Source organism: Pinus tabuliformis, chromosome 5_2 (genome assembly GCF_031772625.1).
Source record: "Pinus tabuliformis cultivar Carrire ecotype Pingquan chromosome 5_2, CPIR1, whole genome shotgun sequence".
NCBI classification, from domain to species: domain Eukaryota; kingdom Viridiplantae; phylum Streptophyta; class Pinopsida; order Pinales; family Pinaceae; genus Pinus; species Pinus tabuliformis.
This window is the reverse complement of record NC_142306.1, coordinates 1,028,966,540-1,028,994,353: the sequence shown is the minus strand read 5'-3', so window position 1 is coordinate 1,028,994,353 and position 27,814 is coordinate 1,028,966,540. Positions and strand designations below refer to the sequence as shown.

Below are 27,814 nucleotides of genomic sequence, written 5' to 3'. Positions count from 1 at the left end.
TCTCATGCCCTAATTGCCATGCAAGGTTGTCTAGAGGTCTCCTTGATTAGGTATAGTCCCTCCAAATCATAAGTTCATCTTGACTCCATCTCTCCCAAAGGAAAGGCACTAATCCATCAATTGATGGTCACCTAAACGCTTATTTTTCTTGCCTCCTCTCTCTTTTTCTAGGCCTAGCCGCCAGAGGTCACCTAGGGCATAAGAATAAATCTCATTGTAGTCATCAAAACACCTCGATTTTTGGCCCATAAACTACACTATGGTTTCCTCTAGAGACCCTCCAAATTCCAACAGCGAGATCCCGATATATAGCAAGCCCTAGCTCGAGGACCATTTCTTGCCCTAGGTTTCCTTTGGCTAGTATTCTCATTTGGATCATTGCATTCAATCCTCAAAAGAAATTTGTTCTTTGATCCTCTTCTCTTTCCTAATCAAGTTGATCCCCTCCTTGGTTGATCAAATCCATATCGTTGACCTAATTTTGGGTCCACTTGGTCCTTTGTGGTCCCAACTTTACAACTCCAATTTCACAAAGATCACATAAAGGCCAATTCTCCATAAGGATTTTCCAACCTAGGAATCATCTTTACAAGATATATTTCCAAACCCTAGCCTCGCCAATCCTCTTAGTCATTCCTAGAGAGCATATCACCTTGCTTCCCAAGCAAGAAAGCCATACAATTGAGTCTCTCTTGTGAATAGGCCTTAGGAATCACTCCTTATCCTCTTCTTGATCCATTCATCTAGTGATTCCCCTTATACTGGTCTCCTCCCATCAGTGAAAGTCTATAAAGAGCAGGGATCCTTAGCTGACGTGACAGTGGTCTATCGCTCCATTGTTGCCTTTTGACCTAGTAGTTGCTACATAAGATCCCCTCCTAGGACCACTGCTAGTTTGACCGGTAACAGTCCCTGCCTTATGATAGGAGAAACACTTGACCTTGTTTATCTTGCCCTTTGACTATAACCATATTTCCTCTTGTATGCAGTCATCCCTAAGCCTATCAAATGTGAATAGTTTATCTCTAGCATAGACTCCTCTGATGAACGGATCTCATGCCTCTAAAAACCTATTCAACACCACATTTACTAGTTCTTAGTCTTCTACCTTTACTCCCATTGTTGCAAGTTGCTCACAAATCTATGTGATCTTCATCAAATAACTCATCATTGAGCCAAATCAAGTCATTTACGTAGTCTGGAGCATATCTTTCAATATCATCTTCTTGTTTATTGTCTTGCTTTAGTATAATCCTACCAATGCTTTGAACATCTCTTTGGTTGTCCTCTTCTTGGTTAATTGAGGATCAAATGATCCTTCATGGCATCCATAAGTACCCTTTGCACCTTTATCTCATTTTTTGCTAAAAGAGCCTTCTCTAAAGATTTGATATTGTCAGGATCTCAATATCAACAATCTCACGAAGATCGTTTTCCTTGAGTGCCAATGTGACCCTACCCTTCTAAGGTAGGAAGTTTGACTTTTCGTTAACCTGTCTTCGTACCGAAGACCCATTGCACCCATTTTTAACCAAATCTTGCCAAAAACATTCTGCAAAATATTATGCCTAGTCCTTTAAACACAAATCTTTTTTTTGGACATCAACCTACGTTGCCTCGTATGACCCCGTGAACCTGTGGCTCTAGTTGACTTTGCACCCAGCTCTGTTGTCTTTATCTGTCTACCACCCCACACTTAACTCCAACAACCACATCCTCCTAGGCTCGCACGACAACCAATTCTTGACCGTCTCAAGTCATTCGCATACTTATCGACTATGTTTCAGCTTTGACTAACTGCTCAACCTGGCCACAGCTCTTCACACATCCACCCAACCAATAATGGCTCTTTATCTGTCTACCACCCCACACTCAACTCCAACAACCACATCCTCCTAGCCTCGCACGACAACCAATTGCTTGATCGTCTCAAGTCATTCGCATACTTATCGATTATGTTTCAGCTTTGACTAACTTCTCAACCTGGCCTCTGCTCTTCACACATCCACCCAACCAATGATGGCTTATTCGTCACCCAGTCAACACCCACAAACCTCGTCTCTCGACTAGTTGTTATTTCATTTATTTCCGCTTTGTCGTAGACTCGTACCTGCATTAACCTCTTCCTCTACTAGCACAAGGTTTGTTTGTTGCACACACCCACTTTAATTTCCTTGTCTCATCAACGGTGTGTTGTTCCCTAGCTTCCAATCAGGCTATTGTGCACTTTGCCTCCTAAAAACTATTAACCATATTCCAGCCTAGCGCCCACCCTCAACCAAAGCTAACAATTATTCTTCGTGCAGGCATCTTCCTGCATGTTTGTCGCCTCACTCCTCCATCCAGTCTTTTCCCTTGACGACTCGGCTTCTATTGGGCCTAACTGTTAACCAATTCATTGCCCATATTCCAAGGATGTATGTAAAGAGGTGGAAAGGATGACAAGGATAAGGAATCTTCGCAAAAGAGGCCTTCAGAACTTGGTGTAGCATAAAGGAGAATTCAAACATCAGGCCTGGCGATAAATGGAGAATCTCCCACTATATAGCGACACACTTCGATTACGACAATAATCAAGTTGATGACCAGTTGATGACCAAAGGTCGGGATCAGCCAACATGGCCCAAATGAAAAGAACAAATTTCGTTCTTCAGGTTAAATACTCCATAAAACTTGGAATATGTAAATCTCAATTGAGAGACAAGAATATATATTAAAACATATGAATGAGAATGATGATACAATTGAGAGTGAGGGTCTTGTATATATAGCTAGGTAAGTACCCTTTCACGAGCGGTCTACTGTAGAGACATGCCTCTTCCCTACTAATTATTAGTTAATTAATCATTGTTTATGTCTATTATTATTTATATATATTTTATTCATAACATTAACTCAATAATTTAAAGAGGAGAGACCCCTCGAAGAAATCTATAAATATGGAAGGATTGAATTCATTTGGAATCATCATTGTGGATCATCTTATTCTGTTTGTGGGCATTAGCTGAGGGTTTTAAGACCCCTTCCTAATTTGTCAATTCATGGCCTGCGAGTCATCCTGTGGAGCAAAGTTTGTCTGTGATGAACGCTTGGACTAGAGGAGCTTCCTTGACCTACAGGGGTCCCTTGTAATCAAGTGAAGCTTCCTCATCAAAAGTCAGATCTTATAAAAAGGGTATTTAAAGCCCACGAAGGTTCTTGTCCTAAATCAAAATCGTTCTAGAACCTTGAGCTAAGTCCACAAAGAGAAGCGGATCTTTTGTGCACAAAAACCCTAGCACCAAACCAATCACATCCAGTGGTTTAGCAACAATTCCTGTCTATGGTAGCACTTGAACGATCACAAGTTTGCAGTGACTGCAGAGTTAGTATAAGAGCTAATCGGATTTGTACAGTAGTTAAGGCACTATAATCACACCAGAGTAACTATAAAAAACCTCGGCCTGCAACAAAATTGTTCATCGAATGTAGAATCGGTAGCATCGTTGAGGCGGCCTGCAGCAGGAATCATGGTGTGAGGCAGGTACAAATGTCGTCGAAAACAGAGTGCGAGCGTTGCAACATAATTCAGAGGGAATAACGAAGGGAAAAATTGGAGGCATTTATCTAAGGGAACCCGAAGTGACGAGAACATCAACGTGGTCAGAGGACAACGCCCTCCAGAATATCGACATGTAGAGAGGCATGCTACCGTGTTCAAAGTTGGAACCTTGGATATATTTTGGCTTTGTTTTAATTGAAGGCACGATTCAGAATTTGGTTCTTCGGTATATTTTGATTTTGGGACTTAATGTAGAGGGGTCCGTCAGACTATGTTTTATTAATTGAATTTTTGGGAATTATTAAATGTTTTATTTACTACATTGTTGAAAGGACTTAGCATTGTCTCAATGGAAGGCACATTACTATATTAAAGTGTATTGCCATAGTCAAGGGAGAAATCTTATTATTATGGGAAACCCTAAGAAAAATCACCCTAACATATTACATCGATGCTCATTATTCAATGGATGCAGAAAGAAATTGCTCTGTGGGAGTTCTCAGTTTACATTGTGTCCATTGTATGATGAAGTTCTCAATCTACTCACGACCTTTTCATATACATCTGTGTCTCATATTTACACAAACAGGAACAGAATTCCAGACAGCCTTCAAAAGCTGGAGTTCGGTTGGAACAAGGAACTTGGATAATTCATGAAATCCAGAATGGTCATACAGTTGAACATAATCATGAACCATGGACCTTACTCTCAGTTTCTTCAGTTTCTTTACTTTCTATTTCAGTTGCATACATTGGACTTTTTCAGATCTCAAGATGAATGGTTGATGTAATGTTTTGAAAGTCTCTTTCGTTTTTCTGTTTCTTTAAGAGGATGCAGATGTAACTGTGCATATATTTGCGTGGAAATGGCTTAGACATAGAAATGTCATGAAAGGGGCTTTTTCATTGGCAAAAGAAAATATTATTTTGCTTACATTACAATTATATTTAGTTTATATTAATTATTATTTTGCTTACATTAGAATTATATTTAGTTAACATTAGAATGATTATTACCATATGTTTACTTTTGTATAAAATATTATATTGGGACAAAATAAGCTGACATCAGCATTACACAAAGGCCATAGTTCACAATGAATTCAAACAATTTCCCTCCTCTAGGTGCTACATTTTTAAATTTGGATTGCAATAAAAAAAAATTATCTCAACTTTGAAAAAACGTAAACTTGGAATTGGAGGAAGTGATGATCCCATCTGTCTACCACCTAGAAATGAAGTGTTTGTCATCTTCACCAGCAGAGTTCATCACTAACCAGGGACAGGTCCTTTTTTATCTAAATGAAGGGAGCTCAGAATGGATGAAGAAGATCCCACTTTCTTTCAGAATGTAATTCCCAGATTACTTGATATCCTAAATCATATTCTTTTTGTTTTGCTTTACAAATACAATGTCTAACAGTTGATTTAATAAAAGATTAAATTAACTAACAAATAAACAAAATAAAAAATAGAACAGGTAGAACAACAGCAAGAGCTCAGACAACTATATCAATGTCATTACTCATTGTTTTAAAGTCTGTATCTGTAGCATGCTTCTTTTCGTCTGATGAATTATATAAATATTTTCACTATTTCCTAGATGGTTAGGAGATTACAAAGCCCATGTGACAGGTATCCCTTGAAATGCAGAACCTATGTTACCGGATCCGGCTCAGGCAAGTGGAGTATTGCCGGATCCACGGATCTGAACCGGATCCGGATCCGGATACTCCCAAATACGCTAAAAATACGTATATTTTAAAAAATGCGGGTTTTGGAAACGGAAAGCCGATTTTGGATACGGATCCGGACGGTGGCTGCCCGAATAGGTGGCCGAAAAAGCAACGCAGATATTTTCTAGGTTTTAAGGTTAGATATTTTGTGGTCCCGATATTAAAACATTACTTTTAGTTTTGTCGTTGTCGGACTCTGCGTAGCTCTGTCTGCTTTGACCCTTTCGTTTTGTCGCCATTCGTTCCGGGCTCAGTGCTCACCGCCGGCCCCTCCTGCACAGGACTTTTGCTTGCGGGCTTACCGCTTTACGGTTTGGTTTTATCGTTTACGGTTTGGTCCGTAATGGTTTATGGTTTACGGTTTGGTTATATATATTTATTATTTAATATTTATTTGGTTTATGGTTTGGTTTAAGATTATGTTATATATATTATTTAATATTTATATATATATTAAACAGTTATATATATTATTTAATATTTAACAGTTATATATATTAAATAACAGTTATATTAATATATATAAACATGAGAAAGTAAATAATTATAAACCCGTATAATTGTAAATAATTATAATTGTAAAGAATTATATTTATAACAGTTATATATATTATACAGTTATATATATTATTTAATATTTAACAGTTATATATATTATTTAATATTTATATATATATATGTTATATAATATAATTATATATGTTATAACTTGTAACTTATATAACATAATAAATTATAATAACAGTTAATAGTTATATTAATATTTAATATATGTTATTCAAATTTTTAAAATGTATTTAAAATTTAAATTTACTTTTTTTAATGTATTTAATTTTACAATTTAATTTTTAATTGCTTATGGATAATCATAATATTAAATTTTAATATATTATAACTTGACTTTTAAATGCAGTGGCAACTTGCAAGTAACCAATAGAGTATTTGATTTTTTAGCTTTAAGGTGTTTTTTAAAAGTTTAAATATATATATATAGATATATATATATATATATATATATATATATATATATATATTGTACGTGACGTATCCTTGCCGTATCCGGATCTTAGATTTTCAAAAAACTAGCGGATCCGGATCCGGATCCGTATCCGTATCCGTATCCGTATCCTGGTAACTTAGTGCAGAACCAAGGTGTGCAATAAAAAAATCCAATGCATTCCTATCAGAATCATAAACATTCATAAGACCAGAATTGACACTTACGGCCTTAGTCAATGAGGCTGAAGGAAAAATACCTTGTCAAAAACAGGAAGTATGTGCTTGTTAAGATAGTTAAGGAACTTGCTGTTTAATGCTCCCCTCTGCAAATGACCAGAACAAAACCATCTATTGAGTAAAATCCACCATACAATATAAAAACACAAGAAAACAAATTCAATGCACTAATCATCTCAGTAAAAAGATTTAGTACAGAGGAATCCAAGCAAGAAATATGATTTACCATGTAAAAGGGAAGAGCCATATATAGACAAGATAGCAGTCTGTCTATATGATCATTATCTGATACCTGCACTCAAATAACCAAAACCAAACATAATTTTTAGATTATAAATAAATGACTCCTTCCAAATATCTTCTAAATTATAAACCTATGTAACCGGCTTGATCAAACTATTTACAGTGCAAATCCAACTGTTGATCCAAAGAACAATGCAGGAAACACTATTTGTTCCTCCCAAGTTCCATGTTATGGGTTTTTCTTATTATTTGAACATCAGAAAGATTTTATGGCATATTGAAAAAAGCACAAAGAAAGAAATTAGATTAATGTCCACAAATGACCAAATAAGTTGAAACTATATTAATGTCCACAAATGACCAAAATAAGTCAAAACTATATTAATGTCCACAAATGACCAAATAAGTCAAAATTATACTGATGCCCACAAATGACCAAAATAAGTCAACGTTACTCAAAAGTAAAGCACACATTATAGATAATGTCAAAATGTCAAAGTCCTGAAGTAAAAAACAAAGTATAAGATAACAAATAGTAAACCCTTGCAATTAAATACAAACTAGTACCGAAAGGGAAGAAAAAAGAATAATCAGCATCAAAACCCAAATAGGGACTTGCACCCTCATCAATGATCAATAAGGTAGCAGTCCAGAACATGAGGATGTCAACTAGAGAACGGTCTGGGCTAAAGAGGGCCAGGCTATATTTCACTGGGGGAAGCCCAATGCTCCTCACTGAAGCCCCCCTAAAATCAAAGATCGGCAAGCCACTACTGGAGAAAATAAACCTTGTGATGGGTGCTTCTCTACAAGAATAAAATTGGCTGCCAGATGGACAGTCTCGTGATTGTTTGATAATGGGTGAACACTGCTTCACTGATCTACTAGCATCAGTTTCAATGGTTTGGAGTATCCGCTAGATGTTAAACACCTCCACTAGTAGAAGTAGGTTGAAAGAAAGATGTAATTGACCTAGTAAATCTGGATCCAAGAATGAAATAACCCTCTCTACAAGAATGGAATTGGGAACCAGCTACTCCTATATCAAATATGAAAATAAACTCTGTGATACTGATGGGTACCTCTCTACAAGAATGGAATTGGGAACCAGCTACTCCTATATCAAATGTGGGACTTATGTACGTCTATGCAAACTCATGATATATCTGGAAAGTTTCAAAATCGTTTGAGAAAAGGTGACCACCACTTAACTGACCTACTGGCATAAGTTTCAATTGTTTGGAGTATCTACTAGATGTTAAATGCCTCTATTAGCAGAAATATGGTGAAAGAAAGATGTAATAAACCTAGAGAATCTGGATCCCAAGGAGTATCCCAGGACCTGGCATATGAAAATAACTTCATCTCGTACATAGAAAAACACCTCTGGTCATGGCTTCAAAAACCTGTAGAAAGGGACCTTCCATAACTAATGTATAGGCCATGAAATCTCCACAGCTTTTGTAATAGATGAGACATCTGAAGATGATTTAGCCAAAGCCCTCTGGCCATGGTACCAGAAAATGTAGCAAGGAATCCTCTAAAATCATGTTACAGGCAGTTAAATCTCTCATAGATCTCATAACAAGCAGGACATCTGAACTTTGAAGATGAAATGATCCGCTGTCTCAACCTCTCACAGAGAACAAAGCTTACAAATCTTGTCCACAAGTGGGATTGGTCACAATTCACAATTAGTGAGAGCAAACCCTCAACTAACCAAGAGGATACTAAAGTTGTACTGCCAATGATGTCGAAGGTAGTCTAGATAAATAATAAGATTGTCCACCATCGGCAAGAAATACTCAACATAGAGGGGCATCTTGAACCTAGAAGCTGAGGGGTTATACAACAAATTCAACAACGCAGCATTTTGAAAAGCAATCCACGTATAACAGATAATAAACTAATGATTTGGACTCTTTCAACTCACACCCCATCAACAAGCCTTAAGTTGAGGCCCAAAAAAACAACAGCACCTTTGACAATCACATCAAAGTATAATGATAATATGAACACATAATGGAAACCAAGATTGCATTAATAATGAAACAGTGAAAGCTTTCTTATAAAGGCTTACAAGCTAGTCGAATCAATCCACCTTATGAACATGGGTTAGATCAAGAAACACGATAAAGTGAAATAAAGCATAAAAGCACAATATAACATAAAGTTGAAGTGACTTTATTAATGCCTATGTCTAAAATTTGATTGATCATTATAATCTGATATTTACTTTAACACCCTCCCTTAATGGTCAATCTACTAATGGGGCAGTACTACAACTCAATAAACCCATACTCTACAAGGTGTCTAATGAAGTGACAATGTATCGCATGAAAGACTAGATTCTTGGTAGTAAGAAAACCCTTTGATTGTCACGAAGTAGGGATGTTAGCTCTATCAGCGGCATCCTAAGATGGATAGATAATAGTTGGCCCCTTGCTCCCACCCCTGGGAATATTATAGAATAAGAGTTGAGGATAGTATTTATGGAAGGGAAGAGTTGTCCGTTGCATCCATTTGGAGAATATGTGATGCACAAGGGAGGAAGGAGGTCGGGTATTTACTCTTAGTGGTGCATATTACCGAATTCGAGAACCCCCTTCAACCGGCATGTTTGAAAGCATCCCCCTGAACCAAACTACCTCACACACTCCTTTCACTACTACTCAATGTTTTGATTCTATCAATAAAAGCGCCACAACATGTTGCTTCTTGTTAGTCCATGTGACTACAACATGCCAAGGCTTCAAGTTCATACATATCCAAAAGTCGATTTTCTATCGTGTACAACTTGCCCAATTTCAATTTCTATACCTAAAAAGCCTAGGGTCACTACTTCTATTGTACAGAATGCCAAAGTCAAGTGTCCCTTTCACATATCTCAACAAAACTCAAATCAAGCCTAGTGGTTATAAGAGATATCAAGCCAAAAGTGTCAAAAAAGAATCTAATTTTTCTCCTAAAGTGACTATAACTTTTATAAAGTCAAATCTAATTTAAAAGTGACTTTAAGTGATAAAGTTACTAAAGTCTAATTTTAAAGTGACTTTATTAAAGTCAATGTAAAATTAGTAAGGAAAAGTGACTTTGGAAATAAATGACTAAGTGGGTCTTTATTAAAGTGGGGTGAATTAAAAAATAGAAAGTGAGATTTAAATGAGCATTTAATCTCAACCCTAGATCTCAATCTATTTCAGCCATTGGATTTAGGGATTCCCCAAAAGTCACTTAGGGTTAGATTAAAGGAGGGAAAGGAGGAAAAGGTCATTTATTCTTTTCATAAGCAGATTGAGAGAAGGAGAGCAAGAGAGCAAGGGAGATTTCTGGACAGTGAGGAGAAAGAGGCAACAGCTTGGCACACATTCCAAGGCAGCGTTTCAGCAAGTCCGTACAACTGAGTTAACACACAGTGAAAGGCAAGGTTTTGGGCACAATTTTCTAGAAAGGTCGTACAACAATTTTGGTTCAAATTCCAAGGAGGTCGTACAACAAGTTAGCACAGAAATCGATGAGCAGAAAATCTGTAGGTTGCTGGCACATTTTTCAAGGGAGGCCGTACAGCAAGTGGTTGTACCTTGGCACGCTTTTCTAAGCAAAAATCCGTACAACCATACTGTTGTTTTCTGCACAGAAATCGAGGAAAACTGTAGAGCAGCGTTTATGGCAGCATGCACGCTTTTCTAGGCAGTCTATATAGCAGCATTTAAGGCTGAAATTTGGGCACAAAAAATCGAGGAGGCCGTACAGCATTTATTGTTGTTCTGTTCTGCTGTTTACAAGTAGTTCCGGCTGAGAGGCACGGAAAACGAGATAAGTTGTAAAAGTTTACTTGCTGATTTTTGCTGAATATTTCTCTCACTGTAAAAGGCATTTTCCAGAAATAAGGAGTTTCGAACTGGTTTTCCCCAAGAGTTGTAGGGGGTTTTTCCAGGGTCACCTTGACCAAAAATCACTGTGTTTAAATGTGTTAAATGGCTGTTTGTATGTGCTGATATTTATTTCTGCATTTTCCAGCATTCTGTTATATTTCCAGAATTTGTGTTTTCAGCAAAATTTATTTCCCTGTTGTTGAATGTATGGATATGGGAAAGGGCATTTAACTATTTTGGAGAAATAAGGTGAAACTGAAAACCAGGTGGGAAATGAGAAATTTCTACACATCGTTTATCTATCTGATGGTAGATTAAGCTCCATGCCTAGCACATTGTACGCCTTAAGGAAAATCAACAATTTTATTAGAGAGCAAATTTACACATTCCCTTTGTGTACTCTTCCCCAACATCAAAGACCATTGAATCCTTGGACGCACAGGCAAAGTGGTCCATGAAACATTCTCCCCTATTGTAAGTGTTGTGATGCATGCACCTGAATCAATGTACCAAGCAGATGACCTAAGCTAATTTGTTGGTTCTTATCCATGAAAACTTGGAAGGTTGATTCCTTTTGCTTTATATGCCCCATGACATAAAGCCTTCAATAAAGGCCCTCCCTAATTGGTTTTCATATCGAACAACCTTTCTACAATCCTCCTTATGACCCACCTTACCATAATAATGGCATGTGATATTCTTCCAAATCCTAGTTGCATCTTCATCGTTGCTTTAACCTTTGTTCTTTTACCACTTGTCCTTCCACTTGACATTGGTAGCAAATTCCTACTCTCGGCCCTGTATCTCACTGCTACTATCGAATTGCTTCTTTTCATTTGTCTTCCTATAAGAGCTTATTGATAGCTCATCAAAATTCAAGTCAAACATTTGTAGAGATTGGGTACAAACATCTTCAACATTTATGTTCACTTTGAGGAACTCTATGTCAAGCCATTAAATTTGGTGAGATAGGGAAACCCTATCTAACTCCAAACATACTCCAAAATCAGGTTACTACTATCTCAAGACCCATGATAGCAATAGCAAAAGACTCGACAAATCCAATATCATGCAGCCTCTGACACAAAGTGCCCAAAATCAAAAGCCTTCTTGAAGTGTCCACAAAACAACAAAAGACCTTGAGGGCCATTATCAATTTTCTTTGATGACATCTTAAGTACCATGCATACACGTCCCCAGGGGTCAGATTCTTCGTACTTGTACCCACATACTAGAAACATACCATATGTATAACATGTCATACCACGTCCTCTCCTACAACACCTTCACATATCAAGTTGTACCCCAAAATGAATATGGACATGTAACATGATTTCGTGTACATCAAATGTTAGTTTTAGCATCATATTAAGGTTGTATACTAAGTAGCATCAAATTAAGGTTGTATCCTAAGTATTACCCCTTTTTATACATTTAAACCTTGGATTTCATGTTCACTTCTACAATTTCAATTTGGATGTGTGAGCTCAGAAGAGACTAGTAGCAGAGAAAAGAGGAAGTAGGGCATTATTTGTTGTTTTTATTGCAGGATATAGGTGTCCATGTTAGTTGTTCAACATTAACCATTCTTCATCATTATCAGCATACTTAAGTTGCCCCCCACCTTTACAACTTAAACCCTAATTTCATGCTCACTTTATAAATTTCAATTTGCTTATGTGAGTTTGGAAGATACAAGTAGAGAAGAAGAGGAAGTAGGGCATTGTTCATTCTTTTACCACATGAAATTGGTGTCGATATAAATCATTCAGCATTAAGCACTTTTCATCATTATTAACATTTTTCTCTCCCTTAAAACGCTCATTTGAGTTTCATCAAGTTTGAAGTTTTAGATCTGTTTGTTCATCATTTACACACCATGTCTGAAAATGGAGGAAATGTCAAAAGTTCAATGCTGAATCATAAATGTCAATTAATGAATGGTACCACTTGATTCTTGAATGATTTGAATCTAAAAAATAAATCTACATCACTGTTCATTTACATTAATGACAATTCTCTTTTTCTATATATTATTTTATATAAAAAATAAAATAAAAATTGATATGTACCCATAATCTGTGTTTTAAAACTCAGCTAACCACCAACCAAACTGGCTCAAGGGACCAATTTGGTGCTGAACCGACCAACTTGGTGGACAAACCTGACAATTCAGAACCAAACCGGTCCAACTCAACCAAGTCCATATCTACTCAGCCAAGTTCAAACCAGGTTGGTTCCCTACAGGCTGAGGTGCCATTTTGGGAGAACATTTTTTTATAAAAATTTTACCTAAACTAAAGTTTATCTCACCTTAAACCCTAAAATTTTGATATTATCTAATATATATTATTTATTATTATATAATTTTTTATATTATGTAATTTATACACTTTAAATTTATATATTATATTATAAATCGAAATATCTATTAATAATTTAATAATTATAAATTATATATATAACATAATGATTTATTTGAACCTTATTGAAATTTTCAAATTCAAATCAAATTTTATCCTTGTTGAACCCAAACTCAAACCCAAACCTTGGGACACTGAAAATAACAAAACACAAATGTATGAACAACAAGGACCATGCAAGCAACAACAGTAGTATATAAAAACATACAAAACAATGCAGCTGAACATGGGAGAACATCTAAACAACATTTGAGCTTAGGGAGTGAAAAAAGCATTAGGGCAAAATGAGCCAAATGACATACAGTAAATGACAAATAAAGAAACAGCAAGGTGGAACACAAGACAGTTTGCTTTAGCCTAAGTCACCGAACACATCCATCCCCCCCCCACATGTCGTGAATCCATCGTGTTCGACACGATTTGAACCTGCCTGTTGAAAATGTAGCAAGTGAAGGTCTTTTGGCTTGTGCCTTAGCCAATGAAGACCACGAGTTTGTCTTTCTCTCAACATTAGTAAGAGCTCAAGAGATAGACTTCAGGTACGATGAGTTTATTTCCAGTTTACTGGAATAATCATCAAGATTGCATGTGTAACATTGGAACTTCAGTTACATGGAGTCTTCTTTAGTTTGACTACAAGATGAGGTGGCAGTTACAAATTCAGTTAGAACGAGTTAGTCGTTAGTATTGATTGGGGAGAGAACAAGTTAAGAACTCCAGTGTTGATTGTCTTTCTCTCAGCATTAGTACGCGCTCAAGAGATAGACTTCAGTTACAATGAGTTTATTTCCAGTTTACTGGAATAATCATCAAGATTGCATGTGTAGAGTTGGAGCTTCAGTTACATGGAGTCTTCTTTAGTTTGACTACAAGACAAGGTGGCAGTTACAAGTTCAGTTAGAACAAGTTAGTCTTCAGTGTTGATTGGAGAGAGAACGAGTTAAAAACTCCATTGTTGATTGGAGAGAGGACGAGTTGAACTCTCAGTTAACTCACAATCAGAACTCGAACTTCTAAATTGAGTTGGGCCTTCATGCATGCTTGAATTGGGTTTATAAAGAGGAGGACGAAGGCACAATTCATCACATATTCTTGTTGTTGAAATTGTAACGAGAGTCGATCTTCATAATTGTCATTGTACTTGTACCAATATGTATTTTATGTACAAACAAAAAAAGAAAACTATTATTATTTTCTAGCATGTTCTTCATGCTTTGTTTTGGTCAAGAGAAAATGTAAAAAGAAGTAAATTCGAATTTTTGTGAGTGGTAATTTGTCCCTCCAACTTGCCTAGTCGGCTCAGCTAGTACTCAGAACTATTCGACCTCATGAAGTGACTGTTTTTTTAAAAGGCCTCATGAAGTGATTATTTTTTTAAAAGACCTCATGAAGTGACTATTAATAAGAGTTATTCATCCTCCTCCAAGGACACACCTCTAAACATACATCAACGAAGGTTCTGAGGCTCCTATTGTCTGTAACACGAAGATCTATGGCTCTCTGTGATGTGTATTTTCCGTGACATATTTCCATATATGATGCGAGTTTTTCGTGACATATTTCGCTGTGTTGATGTGAGTTTTTGTGGCGCGGTTCCTTGTAATGGAGCAAGCTTTCTATGGCACATATATCTCTGTTGACTTGGCACTTGGATCACTGGTTAGTTTGACTTGGATTTCTCTTGTTGATGAAGAATCTATAAGGAAAGGATTGATGGGATTTCCCCTCGAGAGTTTGCATAATTTATGGTGTCTCTTGTCTCTTGTGCATTATGATCTCTATTTGAATGGCTAAATTGCTATGTTGCACGAAACTTCTAGAAACTCGACGTTTTGGGACGTACCCATACCCGAAACTCCGAAACTCGACCATCATGTAATCATCTATGAGAGTTAATATAGACTTGGGTTTCCTTCTAAATTGCCATCTATCGGTCTTATTCCCTTATTTCTTGTAAGATGATGTGTTATTCACTTTTTTATAAATTTCTTTTTAAATGTATAAACATATATGATGTTTCAGCCGACGTTTCAACCAACGTTTCCATTTTTGGGGGGTGACGTTTCTAAGCATACCCGTTTTGGAAACTCTGAAACGTTTTAGTGCTTCATGCAAATTAGCTAAATTGTTGATGTATAATTGCTTGATGACATAACTAAACAAAGTAAATGCTAAAAGATAAAATATGTATATCAGTCACAAGTATCATGTTAAGGAATTCTCTATTGCTCTCGAATTTCAACACTCGTGAGATTATTCTTTGTGTGTGAGCTTGTGTGCTAGAAAATAGGAGGCAACAAGTGCGCAAGGAAATAGGTGATTTGCACTAGAAAATACAAGACAATAAGTGCGCTAGGAAATAGGAGGAAGTGCGCAAAGAAATAGGGGCTCCAGTGCGCAAGGAAATAGGAGCAGGGATCAAGGATTGCAAGGGCAAGTCAAGTCTATTCAGTATGAGAACAAGTGTGTTCTCAGAGACAAATTACAAGCTGCAGGAAGCAATGTGAATTGTAATAGAAGCAATTGCCCAAGAACAATCATAAAATACCACAATAAAGAAAGCAGGGTTTCCCATTTGGGTTTCCTAGGTAAACAAGTGTGTTAATTTGTGTGCATGTATTTTTATCTCTCGATTATTTTATGTTGCTTACAAATTGTCAAGGAACTTTGTATCTGAGTGAAAGTAAATTTGGTTTTAGTTTTCAATTTCCTTATTAATTCATCTAAGTAATTACATAGTTTCAAGGAAATTTAACACTGACACGTGCCCAACACAAGTTTGACTCGAGTCAAAGATGAGGAACACAAGTCAAGCTTGTGTCGAGCATGTGCCCAAATCGTATTCCGATTTTTGGACATGTTTCCAACAAAAAATTGACCTGCTCACTAGTTAAAAATTGGATTTGGGCTGCATTTGACCATTTTGTTTTGTTGTTTGGGTGTTGGAGGACTGTGTGAGCAAGACGTCTTTTGGAGGTGATTCAAGGCACTAATAAGTGGATTTCCCTTCCATTTTTTTTCTGGTTTTGCTACAACAGTCTACTTGTTCATTTTGTTTACATGCACAACCTTACAGAAATGCATTTTTCTTCATTTTTACAGCAATAATGGCTCAATCAAGGGCCACAGGGAAGGGGCAAAAGAAGGGGAGGAATTTCCACATTGGTAATGCCCCCCTTCTTTCATTTTCATCAAGGTTTGTCAGTCATCTATTTGTTGGAAGTGGGGCTGCAATAACAACGCCAGATGTTGACAGAAACATCAATTTAGCAAGACAACAGGCTCAAGAATTGAAATATCCCTTGTGGAACTATGTTGCAAGACATCAAGGGCCAAATGCCAAGCAAGAAGCTAAAGGGAGGAGGCACTGTTCTTTGGACATGCAACTTTTGCAACCATCAATTCAAGAGCACCTAATTCTGTGTGAAAGGGCATTTGTTGGGCACATCATGTTGTGGAATTGGAGCATGTGCAAGAGTGACTCTATCTAAGAGGAAATAATTATTTAGAGAGGGAAATGTTGGTGTGGCATTGGTGGCTGCGACATCTAAGAAAAATAAGAATGAGTATCCCCTTCCATTCTTGAGGAAAAGCAATTATCCATTTGAGAGTTCCAGTGGGGTTGCAGGTCAAGCAGAAAAAAGGAGGGCACTTGGACTAATGGATAAGATATTTCGGCAAGAGAGGTGAGAAGAGATTGATATTACCATTGACTTTTTTTCTCTCAACTTCATATCACTGAATTTTGCATTATCACCTTTATTTATTGAGATGTCTTGCTCTAGCTCAAAGGGCTCCATCAGCATATGTGCCTCTTGGTTCAAATAGGCTTAGAACCCCATTGTTGACTAAGGCAAAGAAGGAGGTGGATAAAATGCTTGAGCCTATTAAATCAGCATGTCCAACATCTAGGGTTAGTATTGTTTCTAAGGATGGACAGATGCAACACACCATCCACTCATCAACTTCATGGTTTCTTCCTTGAATTGACCAATTTTCTTGAAAGTAGTGGATGCTCTTGAAAAATACAAGGATGCCCAATATATGGGAGAGTTGTTCAATAAATTTATAGAAGATGTAGGTGTTGATTCTTGTGTGCAAACCATTACAGGAAATGCACCTGTTTGGAAGGTTGTTGGCATGATTGTAGAAGCTAAATATCCGCAAATATTTTGGACACTTTACATTGTATATTCCTTGAATTTAGCACTTAAATCTATTGCTTTTGATGTGGCTTGGATTGGAAATCTTATTGAGGATTCACGACATATCCACAACTTTGTACAAAATCATACTAATACCCTCACAATCTACAAAGAGTACACACATCTATCATTGTTGAAGATTGCAGATACACGGTTTGCCTCTTCATTCATCATGTTAAAGAGGTTGAGGGAGGTCAAGAACGCTCTTGGGGCCATGGTTATTTCAGAGTTTTGGTCTTCTTCGAAAAAGATAGATCAAGCAACCTCAAAAGAGTCAAGGACACTGTGTTAGATGATGCTTGGTGGGAGAAGGTAGATCTTACTAATAAGATCATGGACCCTATCATTGTTTTCTTACGATTTGTGAATAGTAAACACAGACCAACCCTTGCATGATTGAGTTTGTGAGGACCATTATCTTTTCAGAATGACTGTCTAGATTTGAGACATCAACGGAGGCCTTCTTCACCACCATATAAGATATTCTTGTCAGCAGGTGGGACAATAATTGCACACCTTTGCATTGCTTGGCTCGCTCACTGAATCCAAAATACTACAGCCATAAGTGGTTTAATGGTGGACCTTCACGTGGATTCCCTCCTCACATGGATGGTGAGATTTCACAAAGGAGTAAGGATGCATTGAGACAGATATTTCAGGATTAAGCATCCCTTGATGAGGTGGAGGATGCCTTTGCAAAGTTTTCCACTGGCACTGGGCGGTTTGCAAGCTGTGATGTGATTAGAGACAAAGGGGTTAAGAAGCCCTATGTTTGGTAGGAAACTCGTGGGACAACATGCCCTCCTCTACAACAGTTAGCCATGAGGCTCCTCTCTCAGGTTACTTCATCCTCTTGTTGCGATAGAAATAGGAGCACATATGGGAATTTGTATAGTTTTAAGACAAGCAAGCTTGAGTAGTCCAAGGTAGAGACAATAGTGTATGTGCACACTGCACACCAACCTTCATCTTATTTACAGGCAGAGGAACGTGTGGTTGAAGGAAAAGTCAAGGATGTGGGATGTGTTTCCTGAAGATATGGGTTTGGACAACAATTTTGAGTTAGCATTAGCCAACTTGGATCAATCTCAATGAACCAGTGCTAGAGCCTGTCACTTTTGATGATGGTGATACTCTTGAGGGGTCATCCTCCACACTAGTAGATGCAAAGATTACATTGGATACGAAGGAAGAGAAGGCAGAAGAGAGAATTGGTTGTACCAATGTTGATTTTGATGTTGATGAGCTATAGGTTATAGCCTATAGACTGTTGACAGTTGCAACTTTCCTATGAGATTCTTCTATCCTGATCTATAGTTTCAAGTTCTAGTATCTACCCTATTTTGTATTTGCTATTTTCCATTGGCATTCCCACATATAGTATATGTGCCTCAGTTAGTCAGGGGTCCTCAAGACTCAATACCTGTGTAACACATTTTGATTTTGATGAGTTAATGAGAAAATTGCAATTTATGGTTAATTTCTTATGTTTGTCAATTTATCGTCATTGATGCAATAGTAAGCACTAGTTGTAAACTTGTACCATTGATGAATCATTGATTGTATGCATAATGTATGATTGAATTTATATCATGAGAATTTGTGTTAGATGATATATATATATATATATATATATATATATATATATATATATATATATATATATATATCTTCCTTGTCCTGTTCGAGGGGGGGAAACGGGGTCATCATGTCACATGTCAAAACCTCGTATCCTGTATGTGGGGAGGAGAGGGGGGGTCATCATGTCACGTGTCAGAACCTCGTATCTTGTACGAGGGGGGGTCATCATGTCACATGTCAGAACCTCGTATCTTGTACGAGGGGGGGTCATCATGTCACGTGTCGGAACCTTGTATTCTTGTATCCTACGTGTCTCGTGTCCCCGTGTCAAGTGACTTAGCTATTAGCACTAACCATACAATTAAGAAACTCATAAGAATCTACAATGTGAAATAATTGGCTAGAGCTTCACAATGGGGAATATTTAGAGTGCAGCAGAAAACCTGAAAATAGTGTCACTCAAGATAATTGAATAAAACAAGGCTATGTTAGTCACTTCAATAAACACTAACCCTAGCAAAGAGGATACATGAAATGATATTTCTGGCACCTACATTTGGTATCTCATAGACATAGGTAGCCCACAATCTCACTATATTTCATTCCTTGGAAAATGTTTGAATCTCCAAAGTTTTACATTTTTAGTTCTCTCCTTCAAAACTGTTTTAGTTCTCTCTTAAGAACTGAACCATATAGAAAAACAACTAAGACTTGCCAGAAACTATTTGGTATTAGCATATACAATTATGTTCTTGTCATTCTAATCTCAAGGTTAGAACATACATTGAACTGTGCATCCAAATCTGCTTGCCCTTCAACAATTTCTATAAGCTCTTGTACACGTTCTGCTGGAGCTTTTTCACCAAAGATGCTCAGAGTCTTCAGAAAGTCCATAAACATCTTGAATTCTGCACCAGTGACATCTTGCAGACTCTGTTAAAACAAAAAGAAAATATGTTAGAAATGAAGCATCATAAATTGTTCTTTTAAACCAGCAGAATGTCTACAGATAATAAACAAACAAGTAGACTGAATACAAACTATATTGTTTCAAGAGAAGCACAGTATTGAGTACAAATGCTTGACACTAATTGCTAGATTGCTCTTGGTTATATGAATAAAATAAACAGATTCAGCAAACTCCCAACAAATCTTAACAGGGTTCTAAAGCTTTATGATTCCAGAAAAGAACTTATACAGCATTAGAAACAAAACAAAAAAAAATTGGAAAGTATGGCAAGGATAAAATCATGCAAAATGTCTACAGGCATTGACAAAGTTCCTGAATTATCTTAGCAAATATCAAGGTTCAATACTTGGGACGTCTTTCACATAGTCAGCATAGAGTCATACATAACAGATTGCCCAATGAGCAGAATAGTCCACAATTCTTCCACATGCATACATTCATATATAACTGAAACCAAACCCATAAACATTTTGCTAAAATAAAAATTATGTACAATCCACATTCTGTGAATTACAAAATAACTAACCTTCTTGATCAGATCAGTTACATGCCTTTCCATTTCCTCCTGTGGTTTCAATAACTCAGCTTTGAGGGGAAACACCTTATTTAACAGAGCAGAAGCATAATTAGATCACTGTCAAAAAGCTTTGCTCGTCGAAACTCAAAACTACTCAAAAACAGTCGCACATAGCCTGAATAACAACTCACTGATGCATATCAAAAGAAACGCACAAGAATAGGAAAGAATACCATGGAATAGTAAGCATACTGGCAATGAGCTAAATATAGTCATCCCATACAAATAGACACACTCCAACCATTCCAAGACAAGCAAGTATAGCTATCATTTATCCAGAATGATTCCCAAACCAAATTTGAATAGAATACAACAAAATAGATCTGTGCAAATAGAAATGTGAAGTTTGAACATTTTCATATCAGTCATTAAAGACAGCTTCCTAAAAGTTAAAGATATCTCATAAACTGATGGACACTTCCCCACTAATAATAATGGGGACTAGCAAATTCCTAAGCATCAAGGAGAAATTATGATTTCATTATTAGCATACAGATATTACCAAACATAATAGATCTTATGAGTCAACAAAAAAAATATGTCTTACCCACCTTGTCTTTGACAAAATTCAGTACTCTCTCGCGAATGTTTTCATCAGAACTCTCAATGTGCTTGAAGAGGGCTGTTAAAGATGCTGTCAGTCAAACATAACAAACTTTATTAGCCATATGGCATGACATTGATATATCATTAAATGATTTTGTCAATGCATATTACAAAAAAAAAAAAAATCACCAAGCAGATCATTATACAGAAAATAAATCTACATCAAAAACAAAGACTTTGAAGTCACAGTTTAATGGTCTTGCATCCATATTGAAAGAGGATAAGAGTATGTGTTTTCAGAACGGAAACTATTGTGAAAGAGGATAAGAGTATGTGTTTTCAGAACGGAAACTATTGTTATCCAAATGTCTTGTATTTCTGCTGCCCTGGACCTCAAAGGTTAAAGAATGCAGTTGCATTGGCTGGACTGCTTTGAAATTGAATCCTTCCTCATGCCACTTAAGGTTCTACCAGAACCACCTCCCATTATTCCAAATCAATCTTGTGAAGAACCTTCTTCCTGACAAGTCAATAAAACCTCCCAATGATATCACAGAGTGTCCTATGGTGAAATGTTCAGAGAAGCTTTCCAGTAATGACACCTTTGCAGGCGTGGGGCATCTTTGTCTTTGACAGCATTCCCTTTGCCACTGAACACCTAGCAATGAAGGAGTTCAGGCACAACTCCAAATTGGGGCCCTGGCCTTTAGAAGATGAGATTAATAAGGGCCCCACTCATCCTAAGACATTGAGGAATTGAACTGAAGGGAATTAATTCATAAAAGTTTAGGGATTACCCCTTCTCTAAACTTTAAAGTTCTCTAAAAATATTGGTTGAAAAAATGCCCAAGAGCTTCAAGAAAAAGCTTTCATCCCCAGGTTATATGGATAGTAACGAGATAGTGAGTCCCTGGAGAAGTATTTAAGATCAAATGACTAAAAAAATTAGTTGATTTTAAGCAAAAACAGTTAAATTATATGGTTTCTTTAAAAAACCATTAAGAAAATGAGTTCTGCAAAACAGGCCCTGGTTTTAGACAGCTGGTTTTAAGCCCCTAGTCTACAGAGTTTAACATGAATATTATGGCATGTACCTTAACCCCACTCTGGAAACTCTCAAACCCACCCCTCAACCTTTTATATGGGAAATCTTGGGACAAATCTGAAATACCCACAGAGGCTAAATCTCATGGCATAGAAGTTCAGATAAGTCTTCAACCTTCTATATGTGCCAGGTCTTGATTACACATTGAACTAGTTTTGCACAAGAACCTGCCTGAGAATAAAATCTTGTAAGTTGAAGGATCTTCAACACAAATGCTGGATTATGAGAAGAGTCTTCAAGTGTAAAGTTTGTGAGTAAATAAGGCGCCTCATGACAACATCTCTGTAAAGGATCCTACCAGAGGGTAATGGTAAAATGTAATGTTTGAGTATATTTAAACAGCATAGATCCATCTTAACCCAAATCCATTAATTACCAACGGGGATCAAGAATATAGAGATACAAGCCTCAGTGTGAGCTGATCCCTCTCAAACCATTATAGATCCAATGTTAGGATGGATCTATGCCAGTTTATTTATAATTCTTTTTTTAAATTATATCAATATAATAATCTTAACTAGCAATTAATCAGCAAGGGTCACAAAAAAGAATAAATCAGAATATAAGAATTTGAAAAAAAAAATCAACAACATCAAATGATCACATTGCCAAAAAGCATTGATATATAAGATATATAGGATGTCAAATGATACATCAAAGCTGATACTGAATTCTCATAGTTGTCCAGTCAAGGGCACAAAAATGAATAACCAGTACAAAATGACAACAAATACACACAAACATATAAAATGTATTTCATGATGATCAATCATCTATATAGATCAATCTAGCAGCTTGCTATGGATTTGCTCTCCTCTTGTGGGAAAGGTAAGGTTTCTTCTGCCACTGGAAGGCCCAGTAACATCATAGTTTGAGGACCACTGGTGGGCGCCTGATTATGAATTTGTGTCTAGTCTGGTCATGACTCATGAGGCTCCCTCACAAGCCTCCTCAGCCCATAGTTTTTAAACTAAAACTCAAACCTCGAATCCGTCAAGGATCAATTTTTACTCCAACTCGAACTCCTGTTCGGTGTTCGGTGTGTCACTGTGTCACATGTCAAATACTCGTATTTTCGTTCATCGTGTCACGTGACCTAGACTACCAGTTGCACCATATGATGTTTCAAATTTGGAAATGCCATATGGTACGGCCAGCAATGGTTCCAAGCCGTTTCAGCCATTTCCAGTGACATTTCAAGCTCTTCTTTGGAAGTTGCAAGGACTACCTAATTTGAAAATACCATATGGTATGGCCAACAATGTTTCCAAGCCATTTCAGCCACTTCCAGTGACATTTCAAGCATTTTTTTGGATGTTTTTGGGTCCACCTGTGTGACCAAGAGGGGCATGGGCTATTTCAGCCAATTCCTGTGACATTTCGAGCACTTTTTTGGAAGTTTCCGGGTCCCCCTGTGTGACCAAGAGGGGCATGGGAACCATAGGAAAATATTGCCTTGTCTGTGCCAATCAATATTTAAGACAAAAGAGAGATTCAGGATTTGAGAATTGGGAGTTTGTCACCTTAGTAAGTAATGGTAATATTTTTTTACTTGAACTTCTGATATTACCATTAATTGTTTCAAGATGTTTGAAAGTGGTTCCAAGTTCAAACCTCATTGGACTTCATCCAGCTAAGTGTTGTTCATTAAACCACAAATACGTATGCAATGGTAATCTCAAGTGACTCAACCTCCATCCCTTTGAAGTGGAAATGAAAATTTGAGACTCTTCTTCGAGCAATTGAAGATTATGAACTTCATTTTTTCCAAGATTAATTGCCAACTGTCAAAGATCAATGATATATAGGACAATAGAACCACATCATTTGAAAAGAGAGGTATGGAGATTAAGATGTAATGAAGGAAACAATTATCATCTGGCTAGATGTGCTCATGCAAGAATGACTCCAACTTGTCATTATAGATCCCAAAAAAGGCAGGCAAGAAGGGGGGCAGCCCTGATTCACCTCAATAATGTTGATCCCGAATTAGGCAGATGTGGGGGGGTAGCCCTCCTTAACCCCAATAATATCAATCCGAAATAAGATGTGAGAGGGGGCACCCCTCCCACCCCAATGATGCTCCTAATGAAATCCAACACTTTGTGTCTTTATGCAGAGACAACCAAGGAAAACCTTATAGAGGTGCATAATCAAAACAATGAGATAAGCCTTTGGAAGAGGGCCTCCCTCAAAACCAAGTAAAAAGGTCTTCAAAAATGCAACAAAGCAACACAAGACTTTCTAAGAGCAATCCCTCACCTACTCAATCATTGCTTGTAGGGTAAGGATATGGTCCATAGTTTGAGGGCAAACTTTAGTTGAATATTCAAATTCAAAAACAAAAACAAAACCCAAATGGCAAACTTCAGCTGCTAAAATTTTTCGTGCACATGGATATCTCAATATCAAATGAAAAGAGAAAATAATGAACCTATTGACACAACTTGAAAACAAATTGATTCTAAGAAACTTTATATGTTAGCAACTTGCAATTGATCACCTAGTAATTTAAAATAAGAATTAGAGGCAAGGAAATATGAGAATCATAATACACTGTGTACAAGGATGGAATCATAATACACTGTGCACAAGGATAGTAGAAGAAACATAAAGTTATTGAAAAACAATGAAATCTGAAATAAAAACATCCAGGAAAGATGTATGACCTTTAGTGTCCTGCCTTAAAAAGGACATTAGCGCTTTCTGCACAGCATCTCTCTCCAGGTTTTCCTCTAGAACCAAGAAATAGCAGCAGTTCAAGATAGCAACCAAAAGAAGAAATTATCTTGGTGTAACATTCAGAAGCAGAGCTTATACCTGCTAAAAGGAGCTGTCCAAGAACATCAACAATCTTGGGGACATGCTCTGGTGTGTCCTTGCACAGAAGGGGAAGTCCACGAATTGCCTGCACTCTAATCTGCAGCCAAACAACTCCAACCAATGTTTATGTTTTGAAAAGAAACCAGAATATGCTACTGGAGCAAACTATCACAATGTAACAAACAATTAATTAATTCAGTTTAGTTATACAGAATAGAGCTATTCAAAAGATGGAAGGCCCAGAACACAAAAATGACCTATATATTGAATTCAGACAAAACAGGCAAGATGATCAACAAGAAGAGTTATTGGACTATAACTTATTTGTCTACATCAAACTTAGAAGACACAGAAAACATCCCATTTGGGTAGGAAGTAAACAGAAGTAGCTGTATTGCAAACGAGAGGTCAAAATGCAGCAGCATTTAGGAATGATCCACAGAAAAACTGAACCCAATTACTTGGGAACTCACAAAACAGATACCCACATAACATCAGCTCAATTTGAATAACAGTTAAGTGGGATAGCACACGACAACATCACCTAAGTGACCAACTAAACCTAAATGAAAAATCCATTTTATTAAGTAAAGGTCCCAGCTTCCCAAACACATGCAGAAATATACAATTCTATAAGAAATGAAGCAACAACTCAATCTCAATACGGACCTGGAATTACAGACTGGCAGGAAAATCTCATAAGATTTGGCCAGACAAAATTTGTCTGCTACATTGCACTGACTTTACTATACAGTATAAAGGTTAACAAAATTGAGAAACTCTCAAATTTCAAATCTTGCAACATTTAGCTCATTTAATTGACTTGAAAAAATTTGTCACAAGCTAGATGTTGGAGCTAGACCTCATGCATTTACCCCACTTGCATGGGTTGGTAAGGGGAAGACTATTTTGACGTAACAGTGGCTTGGCATGTACTCTCAAGAGATGGCAAATACATCATTTTCAGTATTATAAGTATCAGGTTTTTTGCAAAAAAACAACACTGGATTGGGCAGGTTTTGATAATGAACTATAGTCTGCTTGCTTTTTGTCATCCAAATAAGAATCAGAACATTTGTATGTATTTTTTATTCCAAGCTCTACTTGTGTCTAAGGAAAGAACAATAATCCCAGAAACATCATGGAAGAATCAACTCCTATCTGCATCATATTATTTGAGTTGGAGCTGTACTGCAAAAAAACCATCAGCTGATTCCAGGATGCCCTAAATGTCAAACCTCAGTCATGAAGTTGGTGATCATGGACATGCACATCCAAGTAACAAGAGGCTGAGAAAGCAACTCGGAAAACTGACATATCTTTTGATTGTTTTTCTCTGATCAGCAGTATATCCAGTGGAATATACAAGCTCAACAGAATGCCATTTTCTGCTTCTAAGACACTCAAACTGTGTGTCATAATAATGAGATGCTTGTAAAAACATGTACCAGAACCCATGATTTCAGAATGTAGTCACATGGGAGGAGGCTTCTGATTGTCTCAATCCTTTGCTCAATTCTGGAGTACAAAGAAAATTGGATTGATATGTTCTCCAATGTTTCCTTGTTTTCTGATTCTTCTACCCAAATTTCAACATCAACATTAAGAACAGCGTGAGGAGCAAAAATTTGGAAGGCTTTCTTTCAAACTCTCTAGGCAATCAGAAGACAGCACCAGCACAAGCCTTCTGTCATGAAAGCAGCGATGTGAAGCCCCAAAAACTATAGGCACACATTTATCACATAGACGGCAGTCAAACTACGTAAATGGAATTCCTCCTGAGGCAAGATATTCAAACTCCATAATATTCAAAACTGGGATCCCCATATAGTCTTAATCTTAAGCAATGGCCGCCTCCTAAATCGTCCTTCCTTAATAGATTCCAACGAATAGTTGATGGCTGATCATTGATCACACACTTGCCTCAAAAGCTAAAACAGGAGCAACAACCTTGAAGCATAAGATATAACCAGAAACAATCAGAAGCTTGCTAAGCTCGATTATTCATATTTTGCATTTCGTATGTACAAAGTAAACTTGGTATAGTAACTTGGTATGGTAAATCCATGGCACGTTTCGTCTTCGTAGTCACGACTCACGACTCATTAATTCAATTCCGCAGGTCTTGCAATGGTACTTGCGGGTTGGGCCATTACCACGATCCAAACCATCTTCTACTAGGTTAAATTTGTAAGCATTTGTTACTTGAGGAAGAGGAAAACTGACTCACCCCCAACTCATCTTCTTCACACAGATCGAAATGTGCATTGATGGCTTCGGCTGAGAGACTTGGGAAATACTTGAAGAAGCGTGGAATAAGCTGTGCCGCCAGCTGCTTTGCTTTGCTACTTCCCTTTGCTGCTGCTATTATCCCAATGTAATCGCTCTCATGCTGCAAAAAATAAACCAAAACAAATTTTTAATCCAGCCAAATTTCAGGCAATTAAGAAAAATGGATTATGCTGCTATACCATAAATATCATCGCTAGAAAACTAGGCTAACATTTGAGCAGACAATTCAACATAATGACTTTTCTTTTGCAATGCTATTAAATTCCAACTTAAATATTTTTCTTCTGCCATGCTATAAATTTTAGCATAGTTTAGTTTTCTTCTGGAATGGCTATTAAACAAAAACATGACTCAATGAGGCTGTGGTTCATGGTGAATATGGTGACATGCTAGGCCACACTAAGGTGCCTTAAGATAAGCCGTTGGAACCGGGTGCAAGTCCCAGTCAATTCTGACTAAAGATTACCCCCAGTTGCAAGAGTTTAACCAGTTGGAAGTGCTTGAATTCAGTGGTTCACCAGGACGCCTGTGGTAGCGAACCTCTTCAGGACCATTATTATAATGCTTCTCTTCAGGTTGAAGGAAGGACTTTCAAGAAAAAATAAATATAACGTTGAACTGCTGCTAAACTTCAAAAAAGGAATTGACTGGACCTTGAGTT

General features: G+C 37.1%; 1 protein-coding gene across 1 annotated transcript in view; it reads right to left on the bottom strand.

Moving 5' to 3' along the window:
* The window catches only part of LOC149162750 (Apoptosis inhibitory protein 5 (API5)), a 46,403-nt gene that overhangs the window by 17,511 nt on the left and 1,078 nt on the right, over positions 1 to 27,814 (bottom strand). The window contains exons 2-9 of the mRNA XM_089437366.1: positions 27,092 to 27,253; positions 24,859 to 24,958; positions 24,708 to 24,773; positions 20,939 to 21,021; positions 20,337 to 20,411; positions 19,624 to 19,773; positions 6,740 to 6,805; positions 6,534 to 6,599 (exon numbers count right to left, since the gene is read on the bottom strand). Coding sequence (XP_089293492.1) covers positions 6,534 to 6,599; positions 6,740 to 6,805; positions 19,624 to 19,773; positions 20,337 to 20,411; positions 20,939 to 21,021; positions 24,708 to 24,773; positions 24,859 to 24,958; positions 27,092 to 27,253 — 768 coding nt within the window. The remainder of the gene's footprint in view (positions 1 to 6,533; positions 6,600 to 6,739; positions 6,806 to 19,623; positions 19,774 to 20,336; positions 20,412 to 20,938; positions 21,022 to 24,707; positions 24,774 to 24,858; positions 24,959 to 27,091; positions 27,254 to 27,814) is intronic.